This window comes from Arachis ipaensis, chromosome B5 (genome assembly GCF_059453495.1).
Source record: "Arachis ipaensis isolate K30076 ecotype BB chromosome B5, ASM5945349v1, whole genome shotgun sequence".
Lineage (NCBI taxonomy): Eukaryota > Viridiplantae > Streptophyta > Magnoliopsida > Fabales > Fabaceae > Arachis > Arachis ipaensis.
This window is the reverse complement of record NC_142440.1, coordinates 9,066,533-9,085,432: the sequence shown is the minus strand read 5'-3', so window position 1 is coordinate 9,085,432 and position 18,900 is coordinate 9,066,533. Positions and strand designations below refer to the sequence as shown.

At 36.3% G+C, this 18,900-nt stretch overlaps 2 protein-coding genes across 3 annotated transcripts; one reads left to right on the top strand and one right to left on the bottom strand.

Annotated features, from left to right (window-relative positions):
- The first annotated feature begins 1,689 nt into the window (after positions 1-1,689).
- Positions 1,690-14,024, top strand: LOC107642790 (Transducin/WD40 repeat-like superfamily protein). Its single transcript, XM_016346264.3, has 24 exons — positions 1,690-2,131; positions 3,486-3,595; positions 4,260-4,425; positions 4,529-4,629; positions 4,759-4,831; positions 4,930-5,068; positions 5,269-5,429; positions 5,589-5,713; positions 5,793-5,892; positions 6,587-6,683; positions 7,137-7,188; positions 7,323-7,424; positions 7,518-7,664; positions 7,808-7,970; positions 8,050-8,280; positions 8,873-9,039; positions 9,323-9,451; positions 9,720-9,837; positions 9,959-10,154; positions 10,311-10,422; positions 10,494-10,648; positions 11,208-12,624; positions 12,775-12,969; positions 13,196-14,024. Exons 1-24 carry the CDS (start codon positions 1,999-2,001, stop codon positions 13,664-13,666), a joined length of 4,860 nt encoding a protein of 1,619 aa, XP_016201750.1. The 5' UTR covers positions 1,690-1,998; the 3' UTR covers positions 13,667-14,024.
- A 362-nt stretch (positions 14,025-14,386) lies between these two features.
- On the bottom strand, positions 14,387-18,517 carry LOC107640078 (ternary complex factor MIP1 leucine-zipper protein (Protein of unknown function, DUF547)). Of its 2 annotated transcripts, none has more exons than XM_088488917.1 (11): positions 18,221-18,517; positions 17,964-18,104; positions 17,514-17,606; positions 17,327-17,443; positions 16,767-17,186; positions 16,373-16,671; positions 16,197-16,296; positions 16,043-16,102; positions 15,836-15,919; positions 15,601-15,717; positions 14,387-14,979 (listed from the first exon to the last, which is right to left on the bottom strand). In XM_088488917.1, the coding sequence occupies exons 2-11, from the start codon at positions 18,027-18,029 to the stop codon at positions 14,689-14,691; spliced, it is 1,647 nt and encodes a 548-aa protein (XP_088345043.1). In that variant the 5' UTR covers positions 18,030-18,104; positions 18,221-18,517; the 3' UTR covers positions 14,387-14,688. The 2 variants fall into 2 exon arrangements, with proteins under 2 accessions (XP_088345043.1, XP_088345042.1); XM_088488916.1 differs by having other exon boundaries at positions 17,514-17,609; positions 18,221-18,359.
- Between the last annotated feature and the right edge of the window lie 383 nt (positions 18,518-18,900).

The following is an 18,900-nucleotide window of genomic DNA, read 5'->3' as shown; positions in this document are numbered from 1 at the left end:
ATGTTACCTGCTGTACACACGACACAACAGGTGGCGGATATAAGAACTCATTACCTGGTTTCATAATCGAAACTAAAAAATTAGATCAAGTTTTGGCCTCCATTGGATAATAAGGCAAGACATAGATACACACAAATGGTATAAAAAAAATGAAATAAAATCTCAACGTCATTATCACTGTCAATCCGTCGTAAGAAGTTAATTTATCTCTTCTCATATTAATGAAGTGTTCGTAAACTAAAGTGTGAGATGTTCCACATACCACAAAAATATCCAGTAAGAACTGAGCAATTTTATCGACCACTGTAAGGATTAACCTGTCACGAAAGGGTTTGTTGTTGGTCTATGAATTATTGCATCCACAAAGCAAAATTTAAATGTCTGACATTTATTTAAACAGACTAGTAAACTAATTAGTAGGCCAACTCAATTTGATTAATTCTTTCTATACTTGATATTTATTATATTTACACTTGACAGATTTTGGTATTATTTTCTAAGTTCCCAATGTAGATTTTTTTTTATATTGGGCCAATAGGAGTGAATTTTCAAAGACGGACCAAAATTGTGTATTATAAATTGTTGTAGGTCTTTATAAAATATAAATAATATTTTGTTTTTATACAATTAAAAAAATTATTATAAAACATCAATTTTTACATAATTATAATTTTTTACAACAGTATAAAATACCAAAATAATTATCATAACAGTATAAAATATTAAAATGATTAAACATTCTTGTATTTCATACAAAAATTCTTAATATAAGTAAAAAATTTATCCTCCCAATGTAATATCATAAATTAAAGAGAAGGTCAGACAGCGTATGTTATTGCAAATTGAGTAGAATCATGCGCCTTTCTTTTCTTTCTTCCTTTTTCAGGTTTGGATACACATTTCCACTCTAAATTTAAAACTCTTATAAGATACGGGCATACGACATATATATAAAATATAATTAATTTAGTAATTATTTTTAAGTTTTTAATTATATAAATATTTAAAATATTTTGTATTTTAATAATTAATAATATATATTATTTTTAAATTTATTTTAAAAATACATGTTAAGAATAAAATTGGATACGTTGACACGTAATGATATTTTGGTGTGTTTAAATGTGTCCAGAGTTTTTATTAAGACACGGTTGGACACAAAAGACACGTGTATCGAATGAATGTCTATGAATGTCGTGTCTAAAATGTGTCCGACACATGGAAGCGACAAATAAAAAAAGGTGTCCGTACTTCCTAGGTGTTGTCTAATATGAATAAACTCAACGTTAAAAAAACTTATTTAAGGGTTTGCTGTTTCATGCATAACATAAGATTCGAATATGTAATACTTATTTAAATAGATTAGTAAACTAACTACTAGACTACCCAAATTAGTTACTAATGTAATTATTTTACTCTTAGTTAATTGAAACTGACTTTTTTTTGGTCAAGTTACGGCCTACTTTTTTTTTTTGGTATAGTTTACACCCTACTATAGGCACACTCTTAATTATTAAACCCAGTACACTTTTTAAACTTTTGGTCATAGCAAACTAACATTTAATAAGTAAGGACTCTGGGAAAATTGGGCAGAAGGCGATACATTTTGTGAGGCCTGTGCTGACTGCTGGATCCAAATTTCAGCCCATGGGCCTACAGGATCATATCAGCCCACTACTAGGGGCCAGTGTTGGACTGTTGGCGATGGTCATTCCTGCATCATTTCTTCTTCGTTCTTCCCATTTTCAACCTTCTCCCCCGGTTTGAATTTGGAGTGGTTTTTGCTTCTGCTCTGCGATCTGCAATTCCTCGTTATTCCAATTCCATTTCAGTTACAGTACAGATCGTTGTTCCGATTCCAAGCTCACGTAGCATCTGTACTGAACTTCGAGCAAGATCTGAATCCTCTTGATCCCGTTCCCGTATGGGAATCCGCAATTTAACGATGGAGTTGTATTAGATGTTCTGAGATTGGCTTCCAAGAACCGAACCGGATCCATGGAGTGGACAACGTTGCAGCATCTGGATCTGCGCCATGTAGGGCGTGGCGTCAGGCCTCTGCAGCCTCATGCTGCCACCTTCCATCCTTACCAGGCGCTCGTCGCCGTCGCCATCGGAACCTACATCGTCGGTCAGTAACTACGCACCATCGCTCCCGCTCTCTCTTGTATTTTGCTTTTTTTTTTTTTAATTATGGAACCTTAGATAATTGTGTAATCGGATAAGTTCTATGTTGTTGGATCGTTGCTTGTTGAGCTGTGATTGAAGATGAAATTCGGTTCTTATTATGATTGTGGATCAGAAGTTACGAGGATGTGCGTGGCATAAGCTACTTATGCTCCTGAATTGATCTGTGTTCAAGCTATAGTGTAGTTGATTTTGTGCTTCAGCCTTGAACCGAACTGTACTTCGTAGCTTATAAATTTAAGTAAACCAAAACTAAGCCATGGTTCTTAGTTTTGATTGGTTCTTATTAGCTGATGAGTTGGTATGGCTTCGCCTATTCTTATCTGAAGCATTATCAATCATTCTTCTTGAAGCTTGTTTGGAGCTGGGACAACTGATTATGATTACTTTAGAAATTTTTCTTGAATTATATCCATAGTGGTGGATGATAATTCTACTCATCACTCTATTTAGAATACTAGGTCCTCACCTTGAGTTTTTGTGCCATGTAATTCTATTTATATCCCTTGACTCAGTGCCCCCAAAAGCATGATTCAAGCCTGCATGTCTCCAACTTGCCAATTTGGAGTCAACTATTAATCTTCTGAAATCTAAGACTTAACATGGATTTTTATTCTCGTGATTTTTTTCATGGTTTAATGTTTTAATATAACCTCTCTCTTTTTTCCCAGTCCCATTTCAGATGTTGTTTTTCATTCTGTTAGGAGTATTTTCTTGTATGATATGAGATAGCAGCATCATTTGATCCATGTATGATCCTACTTAGTGGAAAAGGTTTTGTTGTTTTTTTTTGTCATTTCATGCTGTTTTGGAGCATTTAATCCTTCCGTTACATTAATCTCTCCCCAAGAATAAAGAAACAAATACATATGAAGCAATGCAACATATGCACAAGTTTAAGATTACGTTTGCTGTTTTAGATTTAGTGCTTCAGTTATGAATAAGCTGTGTCCAATTTGACTTTTCAAGCAAGCCTTTAAAGTCATTGTTCAGTGTTGAATTAAAAAACCTATCCAGAATTAGGCGGATGTGCCAGTAATTCATAACTACTATGACAGAAGTGCTAGATTTATATTGCTAGATTTACTCATAAAGCTTTTGTGTTTGAAGGTATGTACCAATAAGAACAATCTTTTATTATTGCATGGTATATGAGCCATCGATTTCCCAAGTTAATTCTTGTGAGTTGATTGTGTGGAGTAGTCTTACCTTTCTTGTGTGCTGTTTCCTTCCCCTGCTATTTTACATTCTTTTGGCGATTTTTCCCTTACTTATTTGTATGCTTTCCATATATGCAGAATTTGATGCATTAACAGGAAGCAAGATTTCTGCTCTTGACATTGGCGCACCTGTTGTCCGTATGTCTTATAGTCCTACAAGTGGGCACACTGTGATTGCAATCCTCCAGGTTGAGCCTAGTAAACTTTGCTTGGTTGTTTATGTGGATAAAACTATTGTTTAAAATAATTCTTTGACTAGATTTCTTAGTTCATGGCGGTGATGGGAATTCGAAAATAAAGATAGGTGTAAACTATAGGTTTCAAACTAGGTGGATGAATGGAGGAGTGCTTCAACCGTTATTTGTGATAAAAGATAAAAAGCACCTCCCAAGCTTCAGGAAAAAATTTACCACACAATTTTGTGGCAGCAACCATGTGGGACGAAGTGTTGGATGATATAAAGACTACAAAACAAATTTTAATCTTGCAGATATCAGGATATTGTATTGGACTAGTGAATATACTAAACAAGTTAGGATTAAGAATACATGCATTAAACATAGTTTGGATACAGCTTTTTTGTGTAAAAATGGTTGTCTCATCTTAGGTTATATGGAAAAGGCTTGTACATGTCCTATTAAAACAGATTATGCGCAGGGTGGTTCAATAGCTAAAAGGTAGAACAAGACCGAGAAAAACGGGAAAGCTATATGGTTCACAGTGTCGTACTCTTTTATATGTTTGAGAGTAATTCTTTCTGAATATAGTGTCTCTCAATCCTGTTCTATACTCTTTTGTATGTTGTGACTGTGAAGTTTCTTATACTTACAACTGCTGGATTTTTATCTGTAGGATTGTACGCTACGAACTTGTGATTTTGACCTAGAGCAAACATTTGTATTGCATTCACCAGAGAAGAAGACAGACCAAATTTCTTCTGATACAGAAGTCCATATGGCTTTGACCCCACTACAACCTGTTGTGTTTTTTGGCTTTCATAAACGAATGAGTGTGACAGGTTAGATGTCTGGTTTCTATCTGTGGAGATAGATATGCTGTTGTCAATAATTTGATACTTATGTAACAATTTTGTTGCTTTGTCTGTTTTTGCATAAATGAAGTTGTTGGAACTGTTGAAGGTGGCAAAGCACCCACAAAAATAAAGACAGATTTGAAGAAGCCTATTGTGAATATTGCCTGTCATCCTCGCCTCCCCGTTCTGGTAATATGTTTAATTATATGTAGTTCATCTTATTTGTATTTCTGCTGCAAGAAAGATATAGTTATTGGTCTTTCTTCTAGTGGTGCTTCAAACATTTCCTTCTTGACTTAATTGCTTTTTTTGTTTTAGTATGTTGCTTATGCAGAAGGTCTGATTCGAGCATATAACATTCACACCTATGCCGTTCATTACACTCTGCAACGTGAGATAATTTACCATGCTTCTTGTTCCTGCTGATGTGGTTTATATTTCTCTTGAACATCATAACTTTAGTTTTATTACTTATTGTTTTCTCTCCAGTTGATAATAATACTATAAAGCTCAATGGAGCTGGTGCATTTGCATTTCATCCAACTCTCGAATGGATTTTTGTTGGTGATCGACGTGGTACACTTCTGGCATGGGATGTATCAACTGAGAGACCTAGTTTGATTGGAATGTGAGTGGCTGTAATTTACCTATGGTTGATGTTTTCTCATTCTGTAATTGAGCAACCTAGGGTAATAGTTATGCTCTCTTTTGCATTTGTTTTTCATTTTTTTTCCAGCCAGTTGTTGGCAATGTTTAACATGAGGCTTGAAGTTTCTGTTGCTCTTGTTCTTGACTTTGGATCTGTGCATTTTATTATTGCTATTTCAGAACACAAGTTAGCTCACAGCCGATAACATCAGTTGCTTGGCTAGCCTTGTTGCGTTTACTTGTAACAGTAACGAGGGATGGGAATTTGCAAGTTTGGAAAACACGGGTTATAGTTAATCCTAACAGACCTCCTGTGCAGGCAAATTTTTTTGAGACTGCCGGTAGCTATCTTAACTCTTACTGACTGTACTCTGTATTTCCTCTGTTTTTGAAAGCTTGTGTCGCCTATATTAATTGTATTCTAAGTTTTCTGTTGCTTCACTATTCTGTTTTTCATTTCAGTAAATTTGGTTTCTAACAGATACTACTTTCTGATGCAGCAATTGAATCACTGGATATTCCTCGCATCCTTTCGCAACAGGGTGGAGAAGCAGTGTATCCCTTACCACGGATTAAAACTTTAGAATTTCATCCAAAATCTAATTTAGCAGCACTAGTGTTTGCAGTTACGTGTGACCTTACACTTCTTATATTTTGCTTGCAAGTGAATATAGTAAATATAAATTTGGTGTTCATTTTATCAGAACGTACCAAGTGGAGACCCTTCTAAAAGTAAGGCCACATCCAGTAGAGAAGGGAGAAAGCAACTTTTTGCAGTTTTGCAAAGTGCACGGGGATCGTCAGGTAATTGTTTTTATTTAGCTGGAATCACAGTTAATGTCCTTAGTATTTCAGAATGTTTGCTATTTGAATTTTGAAGAAATAAAAACTTCTACAATTTGTGTTTGGTTTGTTTTCCACTATACTTCCACTTGTCATTATGATGCTTCATAATATTCACTGAGCTTTCATGTTTATTTTTTTTGTGGCATGTGATTTATCCCCCCCCCCTCTCTTTTCTTCTTACCTTTCATAAATATATTTCATAATATTCTATTTGAATTTCCTTTTAGTGCACAATTTTATGTAATGTCTTCACAACAACAACAAATTATTAGCCCATTAGTTGTGGTTGGCTATATGGATCAAACAATGCTATTGTGTCCAGTCATGGATCATGTCTGTACTTAATCTGATTCCTCCTAACTAGATGCTCGTTTGACCTTCTCTCAACATGTCCAAACCACCTAATGCTGTGGAATGTCTTCAATTGCAAGGCTTAATTTAGTCATTTAAATTTCTATCATATATGTTTGTATCTATGTGTATATATACTCATTTGTGATGCACATAATTGTACTTATTTTATGAAGTTACTGTTGCATGCTGTGTGTTCTCTTTTGCTTCTATTAGAACCATGCGTGTCATGTTTATTGAATATTTGCCTTTTCTCTGTCTATTCCTTTCCACATATGTTAATAGTAGAATTGCTATGCAGCATCTGTGTTAAAGGAAAAATTGGCAGCCTTGGGATCCTCTGGAGTTTTAGCTGATCATCAGCTTCAAGCTCAACTACAAGAACATCATCTGAAAGGGTGAGTTGGCATTTGAAATTAGGTAGATGAAAATAAGCCACCTGAACTATATAGAAAAATGGGGCTTGAATTCAATCGGTTAATTATATGATTTCACTCAAATGCCCCCAATGTTTTTGCTTTGATTTATGGTCATGAAGGTTGATTGGGTATATACTGAATAGCATATATCTGAAATTGTACTTGATATCTGTTCCTGCTTGTTAGATTTTGCTGTGACAATTTCGTAATATTAGCGTGTCACTATGCATATCATGCTGCTTCCCATGGGATTGATTTTCCATAAACTTCTGTTGGAGATTAAGCCTTAACTAACTAGTTCGAGTTTTGAAACCATTACAAATGCTTTTGCAACTCAATATTGATTATTTTCTCCTGCCATTATATAGTACATGAAGCATGTGACATGTAATTATCTTCTGCCGTCATTGACAATCTCACTCCTTCTTCCAGCCACGGTCATCTTACGATATCAGACATTGCAAGGAAAGCTTTTCTTTACAGTGTATGTTACTTTCATATTTTTTTTGTCTTTCTTATAAGCCTCAAGTCAGAAGGATTCAATAGCTTACCTGAATTCTGATCACGAAATTTGGTGGATGCTGTTGTATGTTCCCTTACTCCACGTTGTCCTTGTAGCATTTCATGGAAGGCCATGCAAAAAGTACTCCGATATCTCGCTTGCCCTTGATCACTGTTTTGGATACCAAGCATCACCTGAAGGACATTCCAGTTGTCCAGGTATGATCCCTTTGGCGATCTGATTCTGGTACTTGATTGCCTGTCCTTACTTCTGTTGGGTTCATTCTACTGATACAATTTATGCACTGCCAGCCATTTCATTTGGAGCTAAATTTCTTTAGCAAAGCAAACCGAGTTCTTCATTATCCTGTCAGGGCTTTCTTTGTGGATGGACCAAATCTTGTGGCACATAATCTCTCATCTGGATCTGAGAGTATCTACAGGAAGCTCTATAATTCGGTAATGTGGAGAGTATAGTATATTTAACATGTATCTTGTCCCTGTAACTTGTATAGATTTGTGTAGATACTATGATTCCTGTGGGTGTTGTAAGTGAAAAGGAATCCTGTATTCAACCTTCTAATGCTTATCCCCTTGTATAGATTCCTGGGAACGTGGAGTATCATGCAAAATACTTGATTTACAGTAAAAAGCAACGCCTGTTTCTTATAGTTTATGAATTTAGTGGTGCTACAAATGAAGTTGTGCTGTACTGGGAAAATACTGTCGCAGAGACAGCAAATAGTAAAAGCAGCACAGTGAAAGGTACTTCCACGTGTGGAATGTATTTCTTTTCTATTGCTGGTCATGCTTTATGTGACATAATAATTCGATTGTCTTGTAGGTCGAGATGCAGCATTTATTGGTCCCAATGAAAACCAATTTGCCATTCTCGATGATGACAAGACAGGGTTGGCATTGTATGTTCTACCAGGAGGGGCCTTGCAGGATCCTAAGGAAATTGAAAAAGCTTTCCAGGAAGACCAACCTACAGAAACTAATGTTGGCTCAATTCGTGGTCCTACGCCATTTCTGTTTGAGACTGAAGTTGATCGGATCTTTTCTACTCCATTAGGTACTTGAGTACACTGTTTGTATGCATGGGATCTATTGACAATGATATTAATAAACATTTTACACAAATGAATTACCATTTAGGATATGAATTTTCACAAACTCCTTAATTGGACTAAAATTTTCACAAAATCCATTATTTTAATAATTCTTTTTAAACTATTGATTTTATCTGCTACATGATCACCTTTTTGGCCCCCATTTAGGGCTCAACAAAAGGTCCGATTAAGGGTGTTCTCTTAGCTGAAACCTAAATGGATATTGGTGTGTCACATGTTTTTGTTTGTTAGGTCTTGAACATTTACTATCTGTCTCATCCTCTTATGTTCATTCTTATCTTAATCAAATTTCTTTTTCTATAAAAGTAAATGTATTTAGTGTTAAAATAATTATATTTTGTCCCAATAATATTTAATCATATTTTGGCAGTTGAATTTATTAAATAATTATCTAGACAAAAATCATTAACCATAACTGCGTCAAGTCTTAATATGGGGTCAATAGATCCCTTTCTACCCATAAACAGTCATTATGCGCTTAGCAGTAGTTTATTGTTAGGTATAAAATATTGAAAATTGTCCTTTTGGTTGTAGATTCAACTTTGATGTTTGCTACTCATGGGAACCAGATTGGATTAGTAAAGCTCATACAAGGATACCGCCTTTCAACTTCAAATTCAACTTCTGATGGTCACTATATATCAACCAAGGGTGAGGGCAAAAAGTCAATCAAATTGAGAAGACATGAGATTGTACTGCAGGTACTGTTCAAAACCATGCTTATTTAATTATTAACTACAAACTTAGAGCTTGCTCTGTTGTTATAACAGTGAAAACCTTTTTGTAATTTGCATAAAAAAAAATAAAGTTCTTTCGTATCACTCACAATGAGAATGCAACTTTTTAATCCTTGCCTTCCTTCATAAAAGTCCTTAGTTCTAGTATTATTTGTTTTCGAGAATACATATATAAAAAAAAGTGTTATTAAAGGGCCCTGATTATGGTTCTGATTGGTAACAGATCATTTTTGTTCAAATTTGACAGGTGCACTGGCAAGAGACTCTTAGGGGACATGTTGCAGGAATTTTAACAACACATAGAGTTCTTATAGTTTCAGCAGCTCTCGATATACTTGCAGGCACTTCTACAAATTTTGACAAGGGACTTCCTTCAATATCCTTATAATTTGTTTCTTACTCTCTTTTATAAAGTTTAAAATCAACTAACCATTTATTCACATTTAAATTAGCCCAGATAACATGAATGAGAAAGTGGAAAATAAACTCTACTCACTTGCACTCAAAGCCAGGAATTCTGTTGAAGATCATTTTCAGTGTTCTTTATTTATACCTTTCCACTTTCTTCCTACTTGGCTGAGCAGACCTTAAATTGTACTTGTCATGTGGATTACCTTGCTTTTAAAGCCTTAACTGTTGCCCACTTTAGATCACTCTTATGGGTTGGACCTGCCCTTCTTTTTTCTACTGCCACTGCTATCAGTATACTTGGTTGGGATGGGAAAGCTAGGACTATCCTCTCAATTAGTATGCCTTATGCAGGTAACTGTTACTGCATGCTGGGATGTCATTGTATCTTAGCCATCTGCTTTGGATGTTTTATTCTGTCAAAATATTGTAGGGTATTGTACTAATGATTTTTTTTTTTCTTTTAATTTCTCAGTCTTGGTTGGTGCATTGAATGATCGATTGTTGCTTGCTAGCCCCACAGAAATAAATCCCAGACAGAAGAAGGGGGTTGAGATTAAAAGCTGTCTTGTTGGTCTTCTTGAGCCTCTTCTCATCGGATTTGCTACAATGCAGCAAACTTTTGAGCAGAAACTTGACTTGTCAGAAATACTATACCAAATAACGTCAAGGTTTCCTTCTCTACCACATATGTATTAGGACATCCTTAGGAAAAATCTAGCTTCTTTCTATATCTTATAAAGTTTTAGACATAAAGTTGTGTTTTTACATTTCTTTATCATGAAAGTTGGTAATGACTAATACTGTAAATTATTATGTGTATGAAGGTTTGACAGCCTGCGCATAACACCAAGGTCTCTCGACATCCTTTCCAGAGGTTCTCCAGTTTGTGGAGATTTGGCAGTGTCATTATCCCAATCAGGTCCACAGTTCACCCAGGTAATGATGAAATTCTTTTGTCCTGCCACTTTAGTTATGGCCTATCTAATCTTGTTGAGGTGTGACCTTAGGTGATGCGAGGTGTCTATGCTGTGAAAGCTCTGAAGTTTTCCACTGCTTTATCTGTTTTGAAAGATGAATTTCTGCGTTCAAGAGATTATCCACGATGTCCTCCTACATCGCATTTATTTCATCAGTTCAGGCAGTTGGGTTATGCCTGTATCAGGTAGGTTGACTAGCAAATTTTATTGTACATATGATAGGCTCTTTATACCTCTTCAAACTAATACCTACACTGAAAGTATGCTCCATTAGCTATTACTTTTCTTTCAATATTGCTTGTGTTTGGTTCTACTTCATTGTCCCAGTCAATAGTTAATTGCTGATGCATAAAATTAATATATTGCATCTCCTCAATAATTATATTTTCATAATTGTTTTTTATTCTTGTGTGAATTAATATAGCAAGAGTGTGAATGAACTAGAGCTGCCTAACATATAGGTTGATTAACTCATTAACATGTTAATAGGAGCCAAAGCCAATGATAGATAGATTTTACCAAATTTTATCACTATTTAATTATGCTAGACCTCATATAACCAATATGATAATTTAAAATAAAGGATTCATATGTCAAGGACTACTTATTCAAGCTGGAACCCACAAACAATAAGACATTACCTAATATTCTAGCAGTGCTCATACTATTGATGATCCTTTAATTACATGGTAGTGTGATATAGAAATTTTTGCCCACACTTTTGTAATTTGAGATCTCTTACAGGTTTGGTCAGTTTGATAGAGCAAAAGAAACCTTTGAAGTCATAGCTGATTACGAAAGTATGCTTGATCTGTTTATATGCCACCTGAATCCAAGTGCCATGAGGCGCCTTGCTCAGAAGTTGGAAGAAGAAGATCTTGATTCAGAATTGAGGCGATATTGTGAGAGGATTTTACGAGTTCGATCTACTGGATGGACACAAGGCATATTTGCTAACTTTGCCGCAGAAAGTATGGTTCCTAAAGGACCTGAATGGGGTGGTGGAAACTGGGAAATTAAAACCCCTACTACTGCAAAGGATATACCTCAGTGGGAGCTTGCTGCTGAGGTAACACCATATATGAAGACTGATGATGGTACAATTCCATCTATTATTGTAGATCATATTGGAGTGTATTTAGGCTCAATTAAAGGAAGAGGAAACATTGTAGAGGTAAGGGAAGATAGCTTGGTTAAATCCTTCATCCCAGCAGGTAATGATGTTAAAGCAAATGGTCTTGCATCCTCCATTGAATCCATGACTAACCAATTGAAGGGGGTTGAAAATTCCAAAGGTGATTCATTAATGGGTCTGGAAACCCTTAATAAACAGATTGCCAGTTCCTCTGCTGAACAAGCTAAAGCAGAAGAAGAATTTAAGAAATCCATGTATGGAGCTGCTGCTGATGGTAGCAGTAGTGATGAAGAAGGAGCATCAAAAACCAGAAAAATACGTGTTAGAATTCGAGACAAACCCATTTCCTCATCTACAGTGGATGTCAATAAGCTTAAAGAAGCCACTAGTAAATTTAAACTTGGTGAAGGGTTAGCTCCGTCAAGGAGCAGGGCATCATTAAGTGGTGGGAGCCAGGAGTTTGGCCAGATTTCCTCCCTACAAGCTCCTGCCGGCATGGTTGCACCAGCCGGAACGGCTGCTTCTGTTTCAGCTGCTGGTGACCTGTTTGGTACCGATGCATTTACTCGGCCAGAACCAATTTCACAGCCAACTACGGGGTCCGTAGGTGGAGGACTTAAGGCAGGACCTATTCCAGAGGACTTCTTTCAGAATACAAGGGATTCCCTGCAGGTTGCTGCAACATTGGCTCCTGTTGGGACATATCTCTCCAAATTTATCCAAGGGAATGACAGCAGCAGGACTCCTAGCCAGGTTGATGCTTCTGGAGCTGATTTCAGCCGTCAAGGTGCTGTTCCCCCTCAAGCTGGTCAACAACCTGTTGTTCCAATTGAGTCTATAGGACTTCCGGATGGTGGTGTCCCACCACAACCCTCAACTCAGGCTGCAGTCATGCCCCAATTGCAGCCACAGACATCAATTTCCACCCAACCTCTTGATCTTAGTGTACTTGGAGTACCAAATTCTGCTGATTCAGGAAAGCCTTCTCAAGCTAGTTCTCCACCTTCTACCGTACGACCTGGACAGGTATAAATATATACATGATAGGCATCCATATAGATGTTGAATGACCAACACTTTTAACTAGAGTAAAAACCTGTTTTAGTTCCAGTTTCCTATTGTTCAGCAAGTACGATTTTTCATTATTTGTTTCCAATCTCATGACTCCTGTGTCAGGTTCCCCGAGGGGCTGCTGCTTCAGTATGCTTCAAGACTGGACTGGCTCACCTTGAGCTAAATCATCTTTCGGATGCGTTGTCTTGCTTTGATGAGGCTTTTCTTGCACTGGCTAAGGAACAATCCCGTGGAAGTGATATAAAAGCTCAGGCAACAATCTGTGCTCAATACAAGATAGCTGTCACTCTTCTTCAGGTACTGTCATCATGCCTCAAATCTTAGAAACATAGATAGAATGAATGCATTCTGACCAAAATAACAAATTAGATAAATGAACTGTTTCCATAAGGCATCATTACCATCGTGGTAGTTTTCCTTGACGTTGATGCTTGTTTAATTAAGAAAGCAATGGGAGCAGTTTACCTCCTACCTTAACAATCATATATTTGTCCACTTCAAATAGCTTTCTTCATGAATGCAGGAAATTGGACGTCTGCAAAGGGTCCATGGTCCTAGTGCAATCAGTGCAAAAGATGAGATGGCAAGACTTTCGCGCCATCTGGGCTCATTACCTCTTCTGGCTAAGCACAGAATAAATTGCATTCGAACTGCCATCAAACGAAACATGGAGGTGCAGAATTATGCATATTCCAAGCAAATGCTCGAACTGCTGTTCTCTAAAGCACCTCCAAGCAAACAAGATGAATTTAGGAGCCTGATCGACTTGTGTGTTCAGAGGGGCTTGACCAACAAGTCTATTGATCCATTGGAAGACCCTTCGCAATTTTGTTCTGCTACTCTAAGCAGGTTGTCGACCATTGGATATGATGTATGTGATTTATGTGGAGCCAAATTTTCAGCCGTGACTGCCCCTGGATGCATCATCTGTGGAATGGGAAGCATCAAAAGATCGGATGCAACTGCAGGACCAGTTCCTTCGCCATTTGGTTAACTAACTAAGATGTGTGATTTTAATTGCTGTAAACATGTATCACTAGTAAAGCTGAAAGCTGTTGTAAAGAGAAGCAAAACTGGTTGGAAAAAGCTCGTAATCTGGGAAAACCACAGTTCTTCCATTTTGTATACTACTTTAGTTGTGTGATTAGTTGTGTGGTCTCGGCTCCTGCCGCCTTTTCTTTTGGTTTTATCTTTTTTTTTTTTCCTTTCAATTTTGCGAATCATGATGTGTGATTACTGATTACGCATTTTCTGTAATTATGGAGAGTTGTCTCCAGTAATTCTAACATTCATTCATCCTTGAGTTAGAAAGTGTTATTGAGCGCGATTTTATCAGTAATATATTCATTCGGGTAAACAAGACATCATCTTTCATTCTTTTGTGCAGAATTTAATTCTTTTAATTGCTTAACGAACACCCTTTTCTCAGCGATATCGTTGAAAAGGGTCTTGGATCAACGGTGCCCGGTTTACTGTTCCCATCTGTGGTTGCCTTTGTCTATCAGTCTATACGTAAAATGTTGAACTGTGTGGTTGCCTTTGTCTCTCAGTCTATACATAAAAGGTTGAACTGTTTATATTTGTTCAAGTCAACGAGTGAGCTAATTACTGAATTGGTTACGGGTATTTTGCTTTTAGATTTCTCAAATCGCATAATGACATCCCACACCTCTTAAAAATGTATACGGGAAAGTAGTATGCATGAGGACGGTAGTTGAAAAGCAAACAGAAGGTGGCACTTGCCTACCTACACAAATGTTTTATTAGATTAATAACTAGAGTGATGCAAGCTCATACACCCTTAACGTTTAACCACACTTGCGCTTATTACTGGAACTGCCTATAAAAGCATTACAACTAATGCCAACTGCAACGTCCTAAAGGCCAAAAACCCTTTACTAAATAAATAAAAAATAAAAAGGTTACATGCTTTTGAATCTGTACTTTCTATGTGAACTATCCAATGTACAAAACTCCGGAAACCTTGGAAGAGTTGAGTGAAGAGTGTAGCAAGTGTTAATGGTGTAAAAGCAACCTGAAACGGAAGTCATAGGGCATGACTTGCACCGAATGTGTTCCCCTTCCGCCAAGGCATTCAATTGCTTCCTTTCTGAGTTGAAAGGGTAGTTGGAGGCACACCCAATCCACCAATGACGTCATGTCCTTTGCAAAGTCAAGTAAATACCAGTCCAGTAACTTTGGTATCATTAGCTTCTTTGTCTTCGTAATCCCAACTGACGCCTGCAAATAATCCCTCTTTGCTGCTTCTAACTCATTTTCTATCTCTGATGCTGTGTACACCCTCACCTTCACATCAAAATAACATACATTTTGTTCAATCAATTCACCCAGCCAAGCAAATATATTCAATTTTTTAACTTATATATATATAAAGGAAAAGTGTTTGCCCCACACGTGACTTCTTTGGTCTGAAGGTCATATTTTGTCAGACTAGTTGATCACATGCTAAGAGTAAGTCAGCATGCCATTACTTTAAAAGGAAATAAAAGATTTTTCTTTTAACAACTATCGTATATAAAATATAGAGAAAATGATAAATATGTCTTTAACCTTTTGTCCCGCGGATATTTTCGTCCCTGACTATTGGAAAATACTTTTAAGTTCCTGACTTTCACAAAACTTGGACGGATCAGTCCCTCCGTCCAAATACCTCTGTCAGGGACTGATCCGTCCAAATTTTGTGAAGGTCAGAGACTTAAAAGTATTTTTCAATTGTTAGGGACGAAAATGTCCGCGAGACAAAAGTTCAAGGACCTATTTGTCCATTTTTCTAAAATATATATTAAAAATAAATTAAACAATACATATTTTGTATGTCTATGACATTTTTTTTACAACATGATCCAATAATGAAAGAACATGCATAAAGTCATAACAGGATTGTGTTGTAAGCTGAGAGAAACATACCGCAGGGGAAGACCAGCTTCCACAGGAAAGTGCAAAGGTAACTAATGGCTCAGACCATTCCAACCCAAATATGCTTCGTGCTTGCATCTCATCATTCCTTGCAGCTTTTGGGCACGTCTGTCGCATTTACCAAATATCAGAATTCAAGTCATCATGCATTGTAATCTACAAAAGCATCACCAACAAAATAGCATAGGAAAATGAAACCAAAAACTAAGTGCAATGCTATACTTACAAATTTGAGGTGATAAGGTAGTCTCAAAATGAAGTGCTCTATTGTGATTGCATTGAACAATTGGCCCCCAACTATTATTCTTGCCTAGCATAATAACCATTTTATAATCTTAGTTAATTTGATCAAACCAATGCTTTAGTCTAATATGCTATAGAATACTGTTGGAAAAGTAAATGTAGGGAATATTTTATAGATCACTGTCTGTACCTTCTGCATTAGTGCTACAACCATTTCAGGGCTTTCAGGAATGCCATGCTCTAAATATGCCTACACAAATATTCAAGCCAGAAAACATTATGCTGATTATCCTCAACATGTTACATAGGCTAAGATATTAATGATATCAAATTATATATCTTACATTCAGCATGCAGGAATTATATGTGTTTATCCAGAATGCAAGCTTCTCTTGATGAGTAAGACCCTTCAATTTCACAGAAGCAAGCTTCCCAAGTAGAAACCTGAACAAGCTTATTAGATTAGAGGAACATAACAACCAAGAAGAGGTAGTAAGTAGTAACCCTTTATATAACTTACTTTAATCTGTGGATCAGAAACACTGCATTTGTTGTTCGGTTGAGATCAACATTGGAGGCTTTAATCTCACACAGATTATTGTATGCACCAACATCTCTTCTTGTTTTGGAATCTGAACAGATACCATAAGGATCATTCAACTGTTCCTTTTCCTTGCCAATTCTCAAAAATATGCTACACAAACACTTGACAAGATCCTCTGAAACTCTGTTGGGTGTGCTATCAACTTCCGGTGCCTTATCGTCCGACGAACTTGAGGAACTCTGTGCTCTTTCTTGATCTACTAATCTCCACTCTAACTAAACACCCGGAAAAACAAATCATTGAACAATCATCTCTCATAATACTCATTCAGTTATCCAGATAACAATTGAACAAAAATACTGTTTGGTACCTGCAACTTTAAGTGATCCACACATTTCTCAGATGATTGCTGTTTCATTGGAGATTTCCTTACTGGAGTAATCACTTTAGCAGCCTTCTTTTCTGGAGATTGCTTGCTCTTCACAGGGCTATGAAACAACTTATTCTCCTTTCCTCTTCCCTCCTCCAAGACGGATGACAACGAATCTTGTTTCATATGAAATGGTTTTCCATTGGGACTAGCTGATGAATTAAGCTCACATTGGGACAAAGATTTTGACCTTTGATGTTTGGAATTGTTATCAATTTCGTCACTGGAATTTTCAGGATTCCTCTTAGAGGAACTGTATACAGCTTCCTGATATAAACCTTGTCTGAAACTCACAACTTGTTCTTCTAATCGAACCACTTCCTCTTCTAATACTGCTACCTCAGCCACAAGCTCCAATGTCTATAAACAAAAGGACAAAACATTACTTGTAATTCATTTTCAATGCAACACTACAAACAATCTATGTATGTAAGAAACCATATTACATTGCTCAAATTTGTGTTCTAGTAAGGAAAAGATGAAGGAATGAATGGACTAACATATGGAGGGAGATAAGGAGGAAGGCGTGGAAGAGATCCCAAAGGTCTTGTGAAAGCTCTTTCTAATGCTCTATGCACATTCTCTTCATGTCTCAGCTTTCTCTTCAACTTATCAACCTGTCAAGTTTGAAAACATTAATTTACTGTATGTACTGAAGATTTATTTCACTAATAAATTATCACATACATCTTGTATCAAAGCCATTTTCCTTTCTCGATTCGATCCACGCCCATTTTTCTGTGCAGGCATTGCTTTGCTCCCTCTACTTTCCATCTTGTCCTGCTTTGCACATTCAGAGATAGAATCTTTGAAAAGCAGCAAAAAGAAAGAACTAGCTAGAGCCTCTGATATGTTTCTTATGACAAGTAAAAGAGCCAAGCTTCCACTTTCCAGATTCGGATAATATTCAAAAGAGGAAGAGAAATTCTATCTGCCTACTACAGTTTAAAGTAGTTTAAGCATTGAAATCAAAACTCTTTTGGGAGCTTTTAAGCTATGTAACCATAAGAATAATGTTTTCTTGTAGTAACCTACAACCTCATATGACAATTTTCTTCTTAAGATCTTGCAGTAAGAGAACAACGAAAAGTAGAAGAAAAAGAATGTAGAGGAAGAAAGGTAATGAATGAAATGTACTTTGCGACCATCATTGAAAGGAGCTTTCATTGCCTGAAGAGTGGTGCGTGCTCTGTTGTTATTCATCTGCTATAGGAATGCCACTTTTTCAGAAACCGAGAAAAAAAAAAGAGAACAATGCAATCCTTATAGGCTATGGCACTGCAAAAAAAAAAGGCCAAAAACATGTGAGAAAAAGAACGGGTTTTGTGTGTGTGAGTGATAAAAAGTAAAACTTGCAACTCAATAAACAATAATAGAAAGCAGCAGATACAAACCGAGAGACCCTTTTGGAGACAGAGTTACAGAGAAGCAAACTCAGAAAGATTCATTTTCATACAATTCATAAAGCGGGAAACTTGGAAGAAGGAGAAGCAGACACAGCAATAACAACTGCCAGCTTCTTCTGAGAGTATAATGAGCTTGGTTTATACTTTATAGTATTTATATATATATATATGAAATTTTAGATTCATGTGAAATCTAATATTATAGGTCCTTGTGGATCCACCACTAATAATATAGATTCTGTTCACCAAAAAATGCTTCTACAGGATAAGGGAGTGGACTGACATGGAAAATTCTTAAGCCTTATTTATATTTATTAAATATATTCTCTTTTTCGTCTTGGTGCTATTTTGCAAGGCTTATTATCTTTGTTTGATATAGAAGTTTTTCATATGAAATTATTAGTTTGCTACCCATATTTTAGAATGGACTCAAAGTGGAAGAAATAAAAGTTGTATTAGAAAGAAAACAAAAGATAAAGGGTGCACTTTTCATCATAGTGTGAAAGTGAGTGCCATAAACTGCTTATTCTCTGTGTCTGTTGCTAATATTGCTAATTGTTTTTCATTTTCTATGATCTAATATTATTCACTTATTTGTACATTTAAAATTAGAAAATAGCTTTAGGATTGATTCACTATGATTTTAGAGTAGGCCAAGTGAAAAGTTA